At 37.3% G+C, this 21,077-nt stretch overlaps 1 protein-coding gene across 1 annotated transcript in view; it reads left to right on the forward strand.

The window, feature by feature from the left end:
• The window catches only part of ATF6 (activating transcription factor 6), a 192,561-nt gene that overhangs the window by 58,791 nt on the left and 112,693 nt on the right, over nucleotides 1-21,077 (forward strand). The window contains exon 10 of the mRNA XM_064370667.1: nucleotides 20,292-20,423. Within this exon, the coding sequence (XP_064226737.1) occupies nucleotides 20,292-20,423 (132 nt within the window). The remainder of the gene's footprint in view (nucleotides 1-20,291; nucleotides 20,424-21,077) is intronic.

Genomic DNA, 21,077 nt, shown 5'->3' on the forward strand with positions numbered 1-21,077 from the left:
AGGGTAATTCCAAAATTTCTATTCTGAGGGACTGAATGGTGGTGCTGTCATCTAAGGAAGCAAACAGACAGATATTGAGAATTAACATTATAGGTAGATGGATAGTCTGACAGACAGATAATGTTAGTGGAGGAGATGAGATTATCCAAGGAGGACAAGTAGAGGAGGGATACCAATATGAGCAGGAGATAACCTCGGGAAAAGAAATTTATAGCAAACAGGGTTGGGGCAGAACTGAAAGAAAGTAGCTTTTTGAAGCGAAGTTAAAAGGAGTTTCAAGTGGGTCTTGGGCAGTGGTATCACATGCTGCTGAGAGCTTGGGAGATGCAGAAAGCTGAATTTGGCAGTTGTCAGTCAGTTGTGATCTTGGAAAGCAGATTTAGTAGGGGTAGGGGTGAAGTCTAAAAGTTGGTTGAGAATCGAAAGGAGTTATAAGTTGAATAGTCACTTTTTTTTTTTTTTAACAAAATGATTTGTTATGAAGATTTTCAAACATACAGGAAATTTGATAGAATAATATAATGAACCCTCTGCTGTCATGAAATTTATAAGCTAATATAGGCGACATATACTAATCAAAATGATTATACAAATAAATGCAAAATTGTAATAACGTTAGCTGCCATGAAAGAAAGGTATATAATATCACGAAGCCATAAAATAGTTTCACTTGACCTAGTTAGGGAAGTAAGGCAAGGTTTCTCTGAGAAAGAGGTGATTGTGGTAAGATCTGAAAGAAGATTAGAAATTATTTAGGTAAGATACAGGAAGAACATTTCATATGGAATATAAACGTCTATACCAACATTTGTGTTGTGTCTTTGTGTTTATATGTATTTAGTTTAAAAATTTTAGCTTTACATGAAAGAATTATATACAAATTGGGCTTTCTTTAAAATATATGAATACATTATTCTCTTTTAATACTACGTAGTTTTTTTGTAGTAGAAATGTACCATAATTTAGCAGTTCTCAAACTTTAGGTCTTGGGAATTCATTTGTACTCTTAGAAGTTACCAAGGATCCCAAATAACTTTTGATTTTTGTAGTTTATATATCCTGATATTTATTATGTGAGAAATTAAAAATTTAAAGGTAAAATAAAAAATTTTTAAATTAATTTATTTAAAAATAATAAACCATTACTTTACATGTTAATGAAGAATAATAATATCTCCCAAACCTCCAAAAATTTAGTGAGATAGAGAAGAGTGGTACTACTTTATAGTTTTGTAAAAATCTTTTATTTTGGGGGAGGGGAACTCCGTTTTAGTGTTTCTCTATATACACATTTATTTGTGACTAAAAATTGAAATAGCACATTGAAATTTCCTTTTATTGCAATACAAATTTTCGAAAACCAGAAAACCAAATTAAGTATTACTGTGCTCTAGCCAAACTACCCAGTGTTTTCTTTACATTCCTTCCTCACAAGTTACTTTCCTTCAAATTCTCGATGTTGGGTTTTATCTCACTGACTTCAGGCTTCTAAAACACATGGGGATACTTGAGACCTGTTGCTTCTTTGGGTCAAATCAATAGTTTTGTAAAAATCTTTGATGTCTGACTTAATAGAATCTGGCAGGATTTTCAGATCTGTTTCTTCATGTAATCTGTTGTGATATATTTGGGTTGAAATAAATGAAGAAAATTTAGACTCATGTAGGTATGTAGTTGGAAAAGGGAGGACTTTGCTGACCCTTTGAAAGACTTTTAGGATCCCGAGAGTTTCTTCGACTGCTTAAAACCTCAGCGCACACTTACATAACTGCTGCCATAATTTATTTAACCATCTGTTGATAGGGTATTTCCAGTTACTTATTGATAATGTGTGCATTAAATGTATTTTCGTATATCTGTGTGCCTGTATGTGTATGGTAGAATCTAGACTAGAACTAGAGGTTGAGTGTCTGAAATTGTGATAGATTTTGCCAAATTGCCTTCCGAAAAGACTGTATCAGTTTACATTCCCACCAGCAGTAGAGAGGAGTATCCATTTTCTCAGGTTTCCTAACACTGGATATTGTGTTTTTTAAATATTAGGCTGTCTCTTGGGTCAAAAATGTTATTGTTAGCCTGTCACACTGGCCTGTGTGGTGTGCTCTTCCTCGAATACACTAAGCCTGCTATTACTTCATGGTCTTTACATTTATTCCCACTGCCGGCAATGCCCTTCCCTCAGAGACTCTTTCTGTCAGGTCTTAAGCTCAAATGCCATGTACCCCTGAACTTAAAAGTTTAAAAAACATTAATTTTTTTAGGTCAAAATTTCAAAAAAAAAAAGCTCAAATGCTACCCCATTGAGGCTTTCCTGGACCACCTTTTCTAAATGTCCATCCCAGCTCCTGCCATTGCATTCGCTATCCTCTTTCTTTCTTCACTTTTCTACGTAGCACCTCTCACTTTCAAGTATGCTATGTAACTTATTTATTTTATTTTCTTTCTTTCCCTGCAGGGATTTTTCTCTCTTTTGTTTTCTAGTGCTTAGAACAATGTCTGGCACATAGTAGTTACTCAATACATATTTGTAGTATGAATGAATGTATGTCTCCCCCTGACATTAATAGGAAATGTTTTTTATGTCTTTAGCTAGTTGTATTTCCCTTTAAAAAAAATTACTTGCCACTTTGGGAGGCCAAGGCGGGCGGATCATGAGGTCAAGAGATCGAGACCATCCTGGCCAACATGGTGAAACCCCGTCTCTACTAAAAAATACAAAAATTAGCTGGGTGTGGTGGTGTGCGCCTGTAGTCCCAGCTACTCGGGAGGCTGAGGCAGGAGCATTGCTTGAACCCAGGAGGCGCAGATTGCAGTGAGCCGAGATTGCGCCATTGCACTCCAGCCTGGTCCCTGGCGACAAAACAAAACTCTGTCTCAAAACAAAAAAAAAAAAAAAAAAAAAAATTACTTGCAGGCTTGACCAAAACAAATCCTTCCTTTTTGTATGAGTTGCTATAAATTCACTTGTGTGTATTAAATGTATATCTAGTATTTATTGACAACTAACTTACTTGCCATAATCCTTCCCTCCTTCAACTTATTTTTCAAATTCTATGTATGGTTTCAAGAAGCTCTCTGTCCTGACATCTTTGGTTTTGCTTTATTCAGCCTCTTTTCATCGGTTATGCAGTTTGTCGCAGACATTTCTTCCAGTTGTTAAAGTTTTGCTTTGTGTTACTATTAAGTTTGTGTTATGTATATTTTATCTCAGCGATAAGGTCACAGATCATCTTGTCTAATTCTTGAATTTTTCTCCTGTAGAGATAATACAGTGTTCATTCCAGAGCAGGTATACATTTATATATGTTCATGAACTATTTCTTAAAAAACTGTGTGTTCTTTTAGTTCCTCATTTCTTATCTGAGGCTACATGAGGTACTTATTTATTTAGTCAGACATATAGCAAATATTTATAGAGCACTTAATGTTTGCCAGGTACTGAGCAAGGAATCAAGTAGGCAAATATGAATAAAAAGTACAGTCTAGTAAGAGAATCAGATATGTAAACAATTGTGTGAGAAAGAATTATATGGATGTCATATAAACATGGGTATTAAAAATAGGAAAAACTGTTTTCTGTACACACTTCTGATACCAAATAGGTTAATTTTCTACACTGAGCAATTCTCCAATTCTCTGGACACCAACTGGATGTCCTACAATTTAACTCAATTCTTTTTAAAATTTTAAAATATTTTTTATTGAGACAGTGTCTTGCTCTGTTGCCCAGGCTGGAGTGCAGTGGCACAATCATAGCTCTCTACAGCCTCCATCTCTGAGACTCAAGCAATCCCCCCAGCCTCAGCCTCCTAAGTAGTTGGGACTTGCTGGTCTTGAACTCCTAAACTGAAATGATTCTCCTTCCTTGGCCTTCCGAAGTGGTGGGATTACAGGTTGAGCCACTATGTCTGGCCAGTTGAACACAATCGTGACGCTAACTACCTGGAGTTAGCACAGGTTGCCACAAGTTAAGGGCTCAGTTCCCAAAGACTGCCTGCCTCCCACTTCAGTTGCCAGTTGCAAGTCCCAGGTTGTGACCTATAACTCCTAAGTGGCTATAAGTTGAGAGTTCTTAAGATCCCCTCTTGAGGTTTGATAATTTTCTAGAATGGCTCACAGAAGTCAGAAAAACACTCTTTACTAACACTTCATTAACTTTACATCCTTTATTGTAAAGGATATGTGGGGCAAGCCAAACGGGAGAGACTCATTGGGTACGGTATGGGGAGGAGTGTGGAGCTTTCATGCCCTCTCCAGTTGTACTAGTACCTCCTTGTGTTTGCTAACCTGGAAGCTCTCCAAATCCCATTGTTTATGGGTTTTTATGGAGCTTCACTATTGTAGGCATGATTGATTAAACCATTAGCCGTTGGTGATTGCGTTCCATCTCCAGCTCCCTCTCTCCTACCTGGAGGTTGAGGGATGCGGCTGAAAATCCCAACCCACAAATTATGTGGTTGGTTTCTCTGGCAGTCAGCCTCCATCATCCAAGAGTCACATCATTAGCATAAACTCAGCTCCAGGTGGAAGGGGCTAATTATGGATAACAAAAGATGCTTTTCTTACCCCTCATCACTCAGGAAATTCGAAGGGTTTTAGGAGCCCTGTGCCAGGAAGCAGAATAAAAACCAAATATATTATTACTTATTATATCACAAATTCACAGGCATATTCTTGAGGGAACATAGAAGTAACCAGCAGTGCTGCTAGTGGCAATCATGGGAGGCTTTATGCAGTAATACTTGATTAAGGAATAAAGGGTATTAGACTATGTTGCAGGAAGTGACGGTAGGGTTGCAGGGGACATCTCATTGTAGAAGCCGTCATGAATCAGTAAAATATTAGGAAAGAAAAGACTGGAAAAACAACAACAAAAATGTAGTGCCCCCGCCAACCAGGCAAAAAAAATTTTAAGTGAATTAATGATCTTCACAGCTGCTGAAGTAAAGGGGGAAGGTGGGGATGGATCTCATTTCCATGGTAGGTTGATTATGAAAGGAAGAGATGATGGTCCCTTTTTTATCAAGAAGTGGTTTGTGTTCAAAAAGGTAGACAGTAGTAAAAGGTGAATAAAAATCAGAAAAAGTTTAAATATTTGAAAATCTTGAGGATCTACTGGTTAAGATCTGTTATCTTTCTCTGTGTGAGGCTTTAGGAACAGAAAGCGAAGAAGTAGTGGGAATCTTAGGAACTATTCAAGTTAAACGTGTTAAAAGACTTAAATTGACGAAAAGCAACAAGGAGAGCTGGAAGGAATGAGGAAGTATAGAAGTGCCTTAGCAAGTCAGAATATCTCCAGACACCAGCAAGGAAATAGGGAAGAAACTGGCTGTGAAATTCGTAAAAACCAAAAACTATTTCTTGTAGACAAAATTTGGCATGAACAGTGAAATAGTAAAGCCCAGAGAACCACAATGATTTGAAAGACTGAAACTTGTCCCTGAACCAAATGTTGGGAATTGAGATGTTTCAGTATTTGTGTTGTTCAGAACCATTTCTTGATTGGCCTCATTGTTTTTAGTCTTTTTACTGCAAGACTGCGATTTTCTCCAGTCTGGGAATCTGCCAGAGGAGCGGGAACTTCCCAGTTGAATCTTATTAGTAACCACCTGGAAGATGTTTATTGAACAAGTGTCATATCTATAATCTTGTATATTTAGAAACCTTAAGCATGCATTATTATGTTTTAATTGGAAACAATATAGGCTTAAAAAAAAAGATTGTGAGCTCTATCTGAACTTTTCTTAAGTACCACAAAATTAAATTTGTCAGACAAATAGACATTTGAATCAGAGATTCCGAAAGCATTTTAAATTTAGAAACCTAAACTCTTTTAGAACAGATCACATTACCAAATAAAGTGATTAATGTGGTTTCAGATGTATAATTGAATTTTTGTGCCTTGTTGGTATGGGCCCAAATGAAAAAAATATAAAACACACAAGTTTGCCAAATACTGGTATGCCTTAAACATTTCCTGAAGGCATTTGGTGATGAAGTGTAAATATATCTAAAGAAAGAGAGTTTCGTCAAAGGTAATGTGCAGCCAATCTGACTAGTTTGAAGAGGTTTGGGTTACTGAATAATCATCACACAGAAAAAGAAAATAAACTAAATGGACTTAGGAGGGTTAATTTTTCTTACCTTATTGATGTTTTGTGGATGGTAAAGAAGGCATCTAGTTATTTTTGGCATAGTATTCAAGGAGCTGTCCCACTTTGGGTGGTCTATAAAAATAATAACTCTAGGCAGCAGGGAATGGCTAAACAGGACAAATGTGAAGTGGTTAAAAAAAGAAAACCTCTTCTTATTACTCATTGGGGTTAATTCTATAATTATTAGTCATATTTTATTGTTGAAGAACCTGAAATTTAACCCAGGTTTAAAAAAATTATCCCTACAAACTCCACCTTTTCTACTATAGTATAAAGTGTTATTATTTTTCCTACCTTAAGGTTAAGAAACCTTAACCTTTTGTTTTTGGCAATATGGTGGGCTAAAGGTACAGAGAAACTCATTGCAGTTTAACACACTAGAAAATGATGGATTAAAAAATAAATCAAAACTATTTCCTGGCACAACTGGAGACAAAGTAAGGACTTGTTGGAGGCCAGAAATAATAAAAGATAACATGAATCTATAATAGTAAGCTAGCATTGAAAGTGGTGCTTGTTCTGGATTTTGTTCCTGATCCTTGTGGCCTAGTGTCTGGGGATGGGAAAGAAAGTTCTGGACCCAAATAAGATGGGAAGTCACAACTGAGGGCCCCTTTTCCTCTACCCAAATAAAGCCAGAACTTATAAAGAATGACATTCTTCATTGCCAAAAGAAGGGAACAAAAGTCATACCACACAGGGAGACTGTTATTAAGTACCAGTCTTGGTTTTGGCTTTTTTTTTTTTTTTTTTTTTTTGAGACGGAGTTTCGCTCTTGTTACCCAGGCTGGAGTGCAGTGGCACGATCTCGGCTCACCGCAATCTCCGCCTCCTGGGTTCAGGCAATTCTCCTGCCTCAGCCTCCTGAGTAGCTGGGATTACAGGCACGCGCCACCATGCCCAGCTAATTTTTTGTATTAGTAGAGACGGAGTTTCACCATGTTGACCAGGATGGTCTCGATCTCTTGACCTCGTGATCCACCCGCCTCGGCCTCCCAAAGTGCTGGGATTACAGGCTTGAGCCACCGCGCCCGGCCGGTTTTGGCTTTAATTAGAGTGGAAACAAATAAAAATTCTTTCCTGATAATCTTTAAGCCCCTGACTCATGCAGGTTTGAGCCTAAATTTATACTACTAGTGTGATTCCCCTCAAAATCAAGCCAAAAATATATTTTAGGTGGGCTTAGGTGGTACCTGTAGGCACCTGAAGGAATCATATGCAAATTCTTCTCAGAAGAGACACCTTAAAAAAGAAAGCGTCCATCCTAGAAAAATTCCCACAGATAGAGAGCCATTTAAACATGAGCACATGTCTGCTTCTTCCCCTCAGAAGTCATTAAACATACCAGGAAACCATGCCACCATGAATAAGAGTTAGAAAATATACACTACAGAATCATGCTCTGAAAGACTATAGATACTTCACTTGTCAGAGAATATAAAATATATTAAAAGAGGGAATTAAAGTCTGGCAAAGGAACAAAAGACTACCAGAATTGACCAGAACATCTTGGAAAAAATTCTGGAAATAATTTAAGTTAAAATTACAAAAACAATGACCAGGTTAAGACCACAAAATAGGTATACTTGAAGAAAGAAATAGTGAATGGAAAGATGGATTTGAAGAAATTATATAGAACATAACACAGGGAGACAAAGAGGTAGAAAATATGGACAAGAGGTTATGCCACTATATCTAAGTAATAAAGTAACATTCCCAGTCGTGAGACATGATGGCATCTGCAGCTCATGATGGGATGCACTGAGAAGGGCACACTCTCACTTCTATGATATTCTTATCCCCAAAAATGCATAACCTCAATTGTCTTTAATTTTATTGTTTATTTTTTATTTTTAGAGACAGAATCTTGCTCTTTTTCCCAAGCTGGAGTGCAGCAGCATGATCACAGCTCACTGCAGTCTTGAACTCCTAGGCTCAAGCCTCCTGAGTAGCTGGTACTCTAGGTACACGCCACCACCCCTGGGTCATTTAAAAACATTTTTTTGTAGAGATAGTGTCTTGCTATGTTGCCCAGGCTGGTCTCGAGTTCCTGGGCTCAAGTGATCCTCCTGCTTTGGCCTCCCTAAGTGTTGGGATTACAGATGTGAGCCAGCATGCCCAGCCTCACTCTGGAATCTTAAAAATATTGCTAACTGAGTCCTACCCAGGACTTAGGGAGTCTGATAGGATAGGTTGAAGGCATTTGTTTATAAACAAAATATTTTTCCCAGGTGATTCTGAAGTATGTCTAGGGTTGAAAACTGTTGTGTATGGTTTTGTATTTTTTTCTTCCTTTACATTAGCCACTGTGGAAGTTGTAAAAGCATTTATTCATTAGATTATATGATAATGTACATAAGGGAAGTTTTTATTAAAATATCTGTAGACAGATACCTCGGTATAGATAGGTTTGTCTTATAGACTTGAGGAAATTTGTGGACCTCTGTTTTGGACAGAGTAGGGGCCACAGCATAATCCTGTGAGGGGAACTTTCTGGCACATAGGATTGCAGATGATAAATTCCTTTGTTATGTTTTCCCAATTCTATTTTAAAGGTCACTATAGGCATCCTCCTTTGCTGCAGTACATAAATGAACATCCTTAGGTTTTACATATGTTTTAGTTAGGTCTTAAAAAATTAACAAGTGTTTGGAATTGACAGGGCTTTTACCTGTTTTTATTCCAGTTTAGTGCCCTCACTAGGTCTGGAATCTTTATGGTTTGAGACATCAGACTTGGATGAGGAAGGGTAAATCATGCTACTAGTGGGCCAGCTATTCTGTGGTTTTCTTATGAGACTGTGCTTTAAGGAAAAGGTAACCACAGAGCATATGGCATTGAGTTTGAGTCATCTGGAACTGGTTAGAAGTAAAATGCTTCTATTCTAGCATTCTCTAAGTTTGTCAGCTTTTCATTATTTTATAGGAAGAATTCTAGCTTCTTATCCTGAGATGAGCTTGTTCCCAAATCTGGTTTCAATTTTTTTGTTGTTGTTCAATTGTTGAGCACATTTCGCCATATGATATCACTATTGGCTGTAGGTTAAAAGTTACTGTGTAACTTAAATGTCAGACTTCAAACCACCAAGTATATATGGTTTTGTTCAGCCAGAGTTTTAAATGAAATCTAATTTGAGTTTTTGGCTAAAAATACTTTCTACATTTATCAAAGTGACACATGAACTGAAGAAATACAATGTATGTAAGTACCAGGTGTTATTGAATCTGAAATTGCAGGAGGGTAACAGAGCCAAAGGCAGTCCTTTCCCCAAATAGTCTAATTTATTCATGTTTGTCAAAAATGTGTCTGCACAAAGTAATTGGTTCTCTTTTTTCTGTAGATTTCATCCTTTGTTGAAAAAGATGTCTTAGAGCCTATCAAGTGCAGAGCTGGGTTTTGAGAGCCTGGAAAATTCTGTTGATGCATTTCACTAGTTTTGGCTTTCATGTGAGTTGTATATAGGGAAACTTATAAGGAGCATCCCAGGGGCTTTATCATGTACCACTTGGCTACTTTCCCCCCACACTTCATTGTTGTAGTGAAGGGAAAGGCAATTGAAACCAGAAACCTACATCTCTTGCTAACTTCAGAGATAAAAGGAGATAAAGTGGTAACTTCTGCTTTCTACGGAGAAGGGGTCAGTGAGAAACTAGGCCAGATGAGAAAACTACTTTCAGAGTTTGAATTGAATATTTTGATATGTTCTTCAGACCATACATCTTAGTTAACATAAAACAAGGACTAGAGGGTGGTTTGTGTGAAGTAGCCTTCTCAACCACCATTTTCAGTACTTAATATAGTCAGGTGGAATCATGCTGTGTAAGCTCTGCAGAATATAAATAGAAGATATAAACACCTTAATTTTGTAAAGTGAAGGTCTAGCCTAATATTAAGGTAGTATAGATACCTTAGAAACTTTTGAATACATGGAAGTACATGTGTAATTATTATGTATTGCTTAGGCTTCTAGGCAGTTTGCCACTCATGTCTTTTTTGTCTCCAGATTGAGCTGTTTTGTCACTTCAGGAAGCATCTGAAACATACGTTTTAAGTGTCATTCTACAAATTATTCTTAATTGATTTATGACTAATGTCAGTATGAACTGTGGGTATGTGCCATGCCATGCCTTTGAACTTTATGGTGTCTGTGTGTTCTGAACATAAATTGGCATCAGTATGTTATGCTCATGGTCAATTTATCACAATTCATGGCCTCTGAGGAACTAGAATTAGGGGATGTACAGATCTATATATCTTCTTTTACTTTCTGTCTCAGCCCTTTTCCGTAATTCTCAATAAAGCATTTCTCAATTACTTTTATTTTTCTTTCTTCCCCCTCCCCCCCTTTTTTTTTGGTAAATTAGAGAGTGAGAGCTAAATGGAAATAAGGCAGTTGGAAGAAAAGAGGATGAAAAAAGGTGAAGATTCTTAATTCTTGAATAAGCTAGGTTGACTGTTGATAACCATGTGTGCTTGGATAGTAAAGGTAGCTGGTATTCTCTGCTTCTTGCATTAGGCCATTATTTATCAAACACTAATTACTTTTTATGCACCAAATACTAGTCCAAGTATTCTATTTAATATATGGGTTAATTCATTTGTTCCTCCTGGTACTATGAGGTAGGTATTATTATCCCCACTTTACAGATGAGGAAACTGAAAGCACAGCTGATATGTGGTAGAGATCAGATTCACAGTCTGCTTGAGGAGCCTTGGCTTGGCACTGACAGTGCCGCAGCCACTCAGGCAGAGGAAGGCAGCTGGAGGAGTTAGGACTCTATCTAGTAACTCTGCCCATTCCGCTAAAGCTTAGGATTGGCTGTGATAAGGGAAAGTATCTTATGAATTGACTGAATTGATGTAAGTATAACAGAAAAGAGAGATTGTATTCAAATTTACAGCCATGCTTTTTGACATTTAAAATAATCAGAGGTTACCATTCTGTAGTGAGAAATATGCAAAAAGTTGTTCACACACACTTTTTATATTAAACATAGACTCAGTGATGTCAGCAATCTAATAGCTATAATGTATCTGTTATCTAATACTGTGGAACAAACCTCCCCAAAACCTAAAGGCTTAAGACAACAGCAGTTATTTTGGTAAAAAATCTGTAAATTGGGCAGGATTCAGGAGAGACAGTTCTTCTTTGCCTCCATGGATGTTAACTGGGGTGGCTTAGGTTGGAGGACCCACTTTCAAATTGGCTCATTCACATGGCCAGCAAGTTGGTGATGGCTTTCAGCTGGGACCTGAGCCTGGGATGTGGGCCAGGGTTCTTGGTTTTTCTTCATTTGGACCTCTCCACAGCTGCTTGGATTTCCTGACTGTTTAGTGGCTGGGTTCCAAGAATGAGCATCATCTATTAGAATAGTGCTTGCTTTATAATTGCTTATTGAATGAATGAAAGAATCTCAGGTTGTTTTCTTGCTCATGTTGGCGCATTTGACAGATAGCCACTGTAAAGTGCAGGTTTCTTCCCGGAGCACGGTAATCCCTGGCTCTGAGAACTGCTATTTAAAGGGTTCTTTTATCTTGACTTAAAGGTCTATGTCTTCATTTAACCACATTTATGTTTCTAATAAATACTCCCAGTTACTACCAGGCTGCAAAAATAATCTGTGAGCCATTCAGTAAACAGAGAAAAGAAAACCTTTTTAAAATTTGGAAACTACCTTGAAAACTCCCATTATTTCTACTTTTAGCCTCAGTTGCATTAAAAATTAGCATAATATTCTGTTCCTGGATCTGGAAATTGTGTAATAGTAAGTTCACCACCTGCCATTCTTGAGTTGTGGGTTAGTTTCCCTAAAATGTAGATCTTGACACGAGGGAGATTGGTGCATAAAGTTTATTTGTTTATTTTTTGAAAAAGGAATACCTCCTATGAACCAGGAACTCGGAACACCCCTTAGCTTATGTTCTAGCAAGAAGAGCGACAATAAACATAAGTAAAATGAAAAAGTTGTAAATTCTTTGAACAAAGGGATAAAGCACAGTAGGGTAAATGGTTTTACATGTGGAAGGGTAGTTGTTGGGACTATAGTTTTATTTACTTACTTTTAATTTTAAATTTTTTGAGACAGGGTCTTGCTCTGTTCCCCAGGCTAAAGTGCAGCAGTGCAATCACAGCTCGCTGCAGCCTTGACCTGAGCACAAGTGATTGTCCCACCTCAGTCTCCCAAGGAGCTGGGACCACAGGCACACCCCATCACACCCAGCTAATTATTATATTATTATTATTATTTTTGTAGAGGTGAGGTTTCACTGTGTTGCCCAGGCGGATCTCAAACCCCTGGGCCGAAGCAGTCTGCCCACCTTGGCTTCTCAAAGTGCTGTGTCCCCTGCTGGGACTGTAGTTTTAAATGGTGATCAGTGTAAGGCAGATGTTTGTGCCAAGGTTTAAAGGAGAGGAGTGGGTTAGCCATATGGATATCTGGGAAAGAAGAGCATTCCTGGCAGGGGAACAGCCATTGCAGGGATCCTGGCGTGGAAGCGTGTTTTGCATGTTCAAGGAAAAGCAAGGTGCTCTGTGTGGCTTGCCTAAAGTGAGAGTAGTAGGAGATGATGTCAGAGCCGTAAGTAAGATACAGGGAGGGGTCAATTGAAGTAAGACTTTGGTCATTTTAAAGGTTTGGGCTTTTACCATGATAGAAATGGGAAGCCATCAGAAGGTTTTGAGCAGAGGTGACATAATAAATAATCTGATCCAGATTTTAAAAGGATCACTTTAGTTACTCTGTTGCCACTAGCCTGAACCTGGTAGGCAGGAAGACAAGCGTCTTGCTCTGTGTCATCTCTGGACTTTCTAAACCATGTTCCCATCTGTTGTCTCATTCGAATTGCAGGAAAACCTTGTGAATTATTTGTTATTTTTCATGTTTTACATGTGAGGAATTGGAGGCTTAGAGAAGTTGACCAAGTTTCCCAGGCATACTCAAGCGAGGAGTCTCAGAGCAGCATCTTGAACCCAGATCTCCTGTCTTTAAATTTTGTGCTCATTCTACTGTTTGATATTAAAACCTGAAGATCTCTATGCTCTTTTCATCTTAAAGTAATTTCAGCTTTTTGTGTGTGGTTCTTGGAGCCACAGAGCAGCAGCAGCATGCAATTTCTTTTGAGAATAAGAAACAGTTTGATTCTTACCTGCTGAGATGGCTTAAATTTGAAATTGACCTACTTGTACCATAAGAAAGCAGGTTTGCAAGGAGTAGAATAGACTTGGAGATGTGCCATTTTTTATTCAGCTACTTGGTATGAAGACTGAGTATCTGAAATCACATTGTAAGGATTAAGTGGCTTCATAAATAATGTAAAACAGTTGTTGTCTTCGAATTTAATAAATGAAAAAGTAAGGTAACAATTCCTATAATACTTTTTCCAGACTTTCGGGGAAATTGAAATCATCTGTGTTTTATTAATCCATGCTTTTCAGGACCAGTGGCCCATAATATGAGCAGGTTTACTGGTGTAATGATTATTTTGTGGCATAAAACCATTGTGACTCTTGTGGACTAGCATGTTTCTGATCATAGAGACATAGAGACTTCTGTTTTTTAAATATTTATAGCTTGTTTTAAACATATTGAATAGAGCCTGATTTAAGCTAATTATAAAAAGTTTGGTTAGATTGGTTTATTAATATTATGAACTAGAAACAGTCACCAAATGCACAAACATTATACTAATCCTTGCTATGACTGAGTCATTTCTTTGAGATCTTGGAAATTTAGTTTTTCTAAAATTAACAAAAGGGGACATTTGAATGGTGCAAAAACATTCATGTCAAGAATCTAAAAGTTCATATAAACAATAATTTTCTCATACTCTTTTGTACATTTGACCATTACAAGAACTGTCAAATTCCTCTCTTAATATTTGTGGTGTCACAGTCATACTAAAACAATCTTGAATTCTGGCAGTGAAATGAAGTTCTTACCTGTCTTTCAAATATTAATAAAAATAAGGGAAATACAAATTTGTAGTTATTCAGATGGTTAAAATCAGTTTCTGTGGGTCATTTCATAGAGTTCAAGCATTTAACTTTTTTTTTTTAGGTGAATTGGATAGTCAACTTGTCTGTAATTTAGCTTAAGAGAAATTCCATTTTAAGATAAAAAAAGAAACTACAGGGAATGGAGGCCAAAAAATAGTAACAACCAAAAACAAACAAGTGAAAAACTTTAAAAGATTCTTAGCATAATTTATTGATATATTACCTCTTCAAAATATATTCTAGCCAATGGATAGATAATAAAATTGAGACTCAGACTATTTGGATCCTAAATTTTGCTTCATCATGACTACCTTGTTGAAAACACTTTATTGATTCTGTGTAACGTAAGTAAGATAAATTTTGTGAAGCTCATTGAATGAGTCTGAGCTCCTTGACTCAAAAAAGGTTAAAAGTACTGAAGTAGCTATGGTTAAGGGTATATTGTCATTACAATGTGATGATCATTAGCGAAGTGGGCAGTGGGAAAAGTAGTGACCACTTATGAGCCAAACCAATCAACATTAAAACTTGATTTCCAGCAAATAGAGCTGCTAAGTGATTACAGAGCAGTCTGGGTACAGATGGGATAGACTTAACTGATAGTTAAGCTCAAAGCATTTGCCTGTTAACAGGCATGAATTGTGAGTTGAAATGCTAGTTTTCTTAGTGTTAGTAAAAACATTAAAAGAACAATGATTAGTAGAAGGGTTCTTTACAAACTTTAAAGTATTGATAGTTCTGAATTAATTCAATAAGTCATACGAATAGCCACTTTTGTTTGTACCCTTTCATGTCCCTCCTAACTCCCCGAGTCCCTCTTTCCAAACTATCCACTTCTGTTGAATCCATTGTAAAAAACATATACCTTTTTGGGAATTGAGATAGGAAAGATGTTATGAAAAACAGGGTTAGTTTAGAATAGTGGTTCTCAAACATTGGTAAAGTCACCTAGACTAGTAAAACCACTGTGGAAACCAGTGTGGAGACTCCTTAAAGAACTAAAAGTAGAACTACTATTTGATCCAGCAGTTTCACTATTGGGTGTCTACCCAGAGGAAGTCATTATACAAAAAAGATATTTGCTCACACATGTTTATGGCAGCAGAATTTGCAATTGCAAAAATGTGGAACCAACCCAAATGCCCATCACTCAACAAGTGGATAAAGAAACTGATACGCGCATGCACACACACACACACACACACACACACACACACACACAATGGAATACTACTCAGCCATAAAAAGGAATGAATTAATAGCATTCACAGCAACCTGGATGGGATTGGAGACTATTATTTTAAGTGAAGTAACTCAGGAATGGAAAACCAAATATAGTATGTTCTCACTCATAAGTGGGAGCTAAGCTATAAAGAGGCAAAGGCATAAGAATGACACAGTGGACTTTAGGGATTCATGGGGGAAGGGTGTGAAAGATAACAGTTTACAAATTGGGTCCAGTGTATAGGGAGATGGGTGCACCAAAATCTCACAAATCATCACTAAACAACTTGTTCATGTAATCAAATACCACCTGTTCCCCAAAAAACCTATGGAAATAAGAAATTTAAAAAACCAAGATAATTATTAATACAGTTTTTGGTGAATCACTGAGTGACAGTGGTTATAGTGGTGGTGGTTTAAATCAAGGAATAAATGTTTGCAAAGTGAAGAGAGCACCTCCTACCACACAGTTCAAAAACAATCACAAATACGGCAGGCTTGCTGAGAGCTTTCATACATTGTTTATTGTTATGCACTTGTATACTGTATACATTTTTATATTACAGTGACTTGTATTCATTTTCCAATGCATTTATTTCAGTTCAGGGTGGTAGATGACTGGAGCCTATCCTGGCAGCTCAGCACACAAGTAAAGAATTAACCCTGGACAGGGTGCCATCCCTTTGAAGGGTGCACTCACACACATTCCCCACACTCATTCAGACTGGGGTAATTTAGATATGCTAGTTAACTTAACATGCACATCTTTGAGATGTGGGAGGAAATTGGAGTGCCTGCAGGAAACCCATGCAGACTTGGGGACGGTATGCAAATACCACACAGACAGTGACCTTGGCTGGGAATTGATTTTTTTTATCATCAGTGTTATCACAAAATGACATTGCATGAACCAGTATTATTTGAAGATCTGTAATCTGATCTTTTTATCTTTCATCTTTGAGTCATTAGCACCAAATATAGTTCTTGGAACATGATAGGTATCTACTACATGAATAAATGAATAGATGAATCATTCATTCTGGGAAATGTGGTCAACATAGTGCAGTGATGGAATTCCAATCCTGAATCCAAATCCTGACTTTATTAGTTATTTAGAGCATAACTTTGGGCAGATTGTTTAAACTCTTTGAGCCTTCATAGTACGTAGTTGGCACTCAAAAGTAGTAGCTACTGTTAAAATATACTGTATTTGCATCTGAGAAGAGCATTTAACATTCTTGTTGATATCTTAGTGATCAAGATGGGAAATTTTGGGCTGGGTGATATTTCAGTTAATTCATAAGTAGATAAACCTACATTTTTACAGATTTAAAAAGAGCTTCTTATTTTAATAACAACTCAGTAGAGGATATTGATGGCATGCTGATACTTTCTTGGAAGAATTTCTTTTGCTAATGAGGAACCTGAAAGTTCTCGATTGATTAGTAGGCAAATGTTTTAAAAATAATTGATATAAATTATTCAGCTGGATCCTGAAACTCAGTTACATAAATTCAGAGTTGGAGGTGGGATAGGAAGAGAAGTAAATAATAGTTCAAAATCTGTTTGTGAGAAAGGACTTGGGGTTTTAATTAAACTGGGCTCAATGTGAATAGAGTGTAATATAACTGCCAGAAAAGCCTATGTGATAATTGACTGCATCAGTAGAACAACAGTATCTAGAACAAGTGAAGGAATTATCCTTTTCCATTCTGTAGTGGTCATACTACCTAAGAAGTACTGTGGCCAATTCTGAACATCACCTCTGAGGAGCATATTGATAGGAGAGTGACCAAATATACTAAAGGAATCTTGGACTGTGCTGTAAAGAGGAGCATGTGAAAGAATCAAGAAACTATAATCTTGAAAAAGAAAGCCTGGGGTAAAGTGGGTGTTAGATGTCTTTGGACTTTAGAAGAAGTCTTGCTTAGACTTGTTCTGGATAGCCACAGAATCCATGACTAGTATCAAAAGGTGGAAGGTTTTTTTGTTTTTTAAAAAGGAAGCACATTTCTAGTTAAAACAGGGAAAACTCTTAATATTAGTGTGATGTGATAGAGTTCCTCCAAGTTATTGGCTGGATCAGGGAGTAAGTACTTCCACCAAACAGGAACATTAGTATATGGAGATTTCACTAATATGATGGAGGGGTCAGTAGGGGTTGAATTAATTGAGATTCTGTAAACTTAGGGGCAAGTTCTTAACTTTGATTTTATTCATAGCTTAGTTTCATAAGTCTAATTTTTGCTCAGTAATTGCTGTAAAGGATTTTATTTCTCCTTCACTTATGAAGCTTAGTTTGGCTGGATATGAGATTCAGTGTTGAAAGTTCTTTTCTTTAAGGATGTTGAATATTGGCCCCTACTCTCTTCTGGCTTGTAGGGTTTCGGCTGAGGGATCCGCTGTGAGTCTGATGGGCTTTCCTTTATAGGTGACCTGACCTTTCTCAGTAATTGTTTGAGGACTTAAACATAAGACCTAACACCATAAAAACCCTAGAAGAAAACCTAGGCACAACTATCCAGGACATAGGCATAGGCAAGGACTTCATGACTAAAACACCAAAAGCAATGGCAATAAAAACCAAATAGACAAATGGGATCTGATTAAACTTTAGAGCTTCTGCACAGCAAAACAAAGAATCATTAGAGCGAACTGGCAACCAACAGAATGGGAAAAAATTTTTTGCGATCTACCCATCTGACAAAGGGCTAATATCCAGAATCTACAAAAACTAAAACAGATTTACAGGAAAAAAACAAACAAACCCATCCAAAAGTGGGCAAAGGATATGAACAGGCACTTTTCAAAAGAAGACATATATGCAGCCAACCAACATATGAAAAAATGCTCATCATCACTGGTCATTAGAGAAATGCAAATCAAAACCACATTGAGATACCATCTCACGCCAGTTAGAATGGCGATCATTAAAAAATCTAGAGACAACAGATGCTGGAGAGGATGTGGAGAAATAGGAACACTTTTACATTGTTGGTGGGAGTGTAAATTAGTTCAACCATTGTGGAAGACAGTGTGGCAATTCTTCAAGGATCTAGAAATAGAAATTCCATTTGACCCAGCAATCCCATTACTGGGTATATACATAAAGGACCATAAATCATTCTATTATAAGGACACATGCACATGCATGTTCATCGTGGCACTGTTTACAATAGCAAAGACCTGGAACCCACCCAAATGCCCATCAATGATAGACTGGACAAGGAAAATGGGGCACATATACACCGTGGAATACTATGCAACCATAAAAAACGATGAGTTTGTGGCCTTTGTAGGGACATGGATGAACCTGGAAACCATCATTATGCAAACTGACACAAGAGCAGTAAATCAAACACCACATGTTCTCACTCATAGGCGGGTGTTGAACATTGAGAACACGTGGACACAGAGAGGGGAGCATCACACACTGGGATCTGTTGTGGGGGACTAGAGGAGGGATAGTGGGAGGGAGGGTGGGGAGAGATAACGTGGGGAGAAATGTTAGGTATAGGTGATGGGGGGATGGTGGCAGCAAACCACCTTGCCATGAATGTACCTATGCAACAATCTTGCATCACCTGCACATGTACCCCAAAATCTAAAGTACAATTCAAAAAAAGGTGTTAAGGCTGGGTGCTGTGGCTTACATCTGTAATCCTAGCACTTTGGGAGGCCAAGGCACGAGGATTGCATGAGCTCAGGAGTTTGAGACCAGCGTGGGCAACATACTGAGACATTGTTTCTACTAGAATTTAAAAAAAAAAAAAAAAAAAAGAATTAGGGGGGCGTGGTGTTACATGCTTGTAGTCCCAGCTACTCAGAGGGGCTGAGGTGGGAGGATCACTGGAGTCTGGGAGGTCAAGGCTTCAGTGAGGTGTGATTGCACCATTGCAGTCCAGCCTGGTGACAGAGCGTGACCCTGTCTCAAAAAAAAAAAAAAGTGTTAAGTAACTATGCAGTATTAGCTTATATGTATATATTTTATTGTTTTCCTCAAATGCTTATGCCTCTGAATAGGATATACATTGATGAATGAAGATACTAGGGAGGGTAGGAAGAAAGAATAGAAGTTTTTACATATAAATACAAATAGAAGTTTTTAAAAACAATATTTTGTTAGCTTTATCCAATAGCCTACCTTCTGGAACTGTGAAAGGCTAATAACGAATTTGACTAATGAGAAAGAGAATAATTCCTACTTCATTTAAAGTATTCCCTCATTGAAAATATCAGTTTGCACCATCCAGGAGGCCTTCTTAATTCAGTTATTATCTGAGTTTAAAATTTGTTTTTAGCTGTGTTGTATTTATTTCTACTTCATATACACATGTAATTACAGGGTTTTTAAAGCATATAGAACTCTGCTAGTGTTTAAACAGTTTATAAATAAGGTGCTTTTTTTTTTTTGAGATGGAGTTTTGCTCTTGTTGCCCAGGCTGGAGTGCAATGGCAGGATCTCGGTTCACTACAACCTCCGCCTCCTGGGTTCAAGCAGTTCTGCCTCAGCCTCCCTATCTGGGATTACAGGCATGTGCCACAACGCCTGGCTAATTTTGTATTTTTAGTAGAGATGGAGTTCCTCCATATTGGCCAGGCTGGTCTCAAAGTCCCAACCTCAGGTGATCTGCCCACCTTGGCCTCCCAAAGTGCTGGGATTACAGGTGTGAGCCACTGCACCTGGCCAATAAGTTACTTTTATACTTATAAAAATTGTTTTTGATATGTGCAGGTTACCAAGCTAGGGATTTGAACACATCAGTACAGTATTTGAATTTCTGTGCCTAGCATTTTTGTTATATGCATGGATCTACAAAAGAATTGTGGTTTGTTTCAGAGCTGCATGTAGCAGGCATATGTGTGACTTATTTTTATTTTTATTTCAGCTGTTATTTCCTGTTTTTTATTTTCAGCATGCTGGAACAGGATTCCAGGAGAATGAACCCTAGTGTGAGCCTGGCAAATCAAAGGAGGCACCTTCTAGGATTTTCTGCTCAAGAAGAGCAGGACACATCAGAGGGTATCATCCAGAAAAACAGCTACAGGTTAGATGTCATGCATCTGTCTTCTGGTCTAAGTGATTTAATGAAGTTGAAACAGAGAATTATTCTTAGTATAACATTGCATCTAAATTGTTCATGTATTATTTTGACTAGTAGAACACATAAATTACTGAAGCTATTAATAAATTTTACTTTTAATGTTCTAAAAATAAATTTACTTTGAAAACTTTTGTAGTTTTAATCTTAAAATCTCAGTTTGTGTGCTTTAATATACATATTGAAATACCTACAGTGTAAACATGTTATATGTAGTGTCTTCAGTAGTTATTTTATCTATCGTATCTATTATGTGCTTATACATGTAATGCATCTAATATTTGTTACTGTCTCACCTGTGGATGGATATGGTATGGTGGAATAATATTATTGAACCTATTTGCAGTCATTAGGTAAACTCGTTTATACTCATTTATTGTGATCTTTAATGATTCATCCATTGTTGCAATTTAATAATGACTTGATAAATTTCCATGTTGCTTGTCAATAGCAAAAGGCTTTAATTGTATAAAATGCAATTTCCGTATTATGTTAACTAGAAGAAGGTATAGTGGACATTTTTATAGTTGTGTACTTTTGATTAACATTTCCCTGTGTTATGTAGAATTTCTATTAGAGCCAAGTGGAGCCAGGTCCTTG

The sequence above is a fragment of the Aotus nancymaae genome, unplaced genomic scaffold (assembly GCF_030222135.1).
Source record: "Aotus nancymaae isolate 86718 unplaced genomic scaffold, 86718_ANA_hifiasm-v0.15.2.pri h1tg000108l, whole genome shotgun sequence".
Classification (NCBI taxonomy): Eukaryota; Metazoa; Chordata; class Mammalia; order Primates; family Aotidae; genus Aotus; species Aotus nancymaae.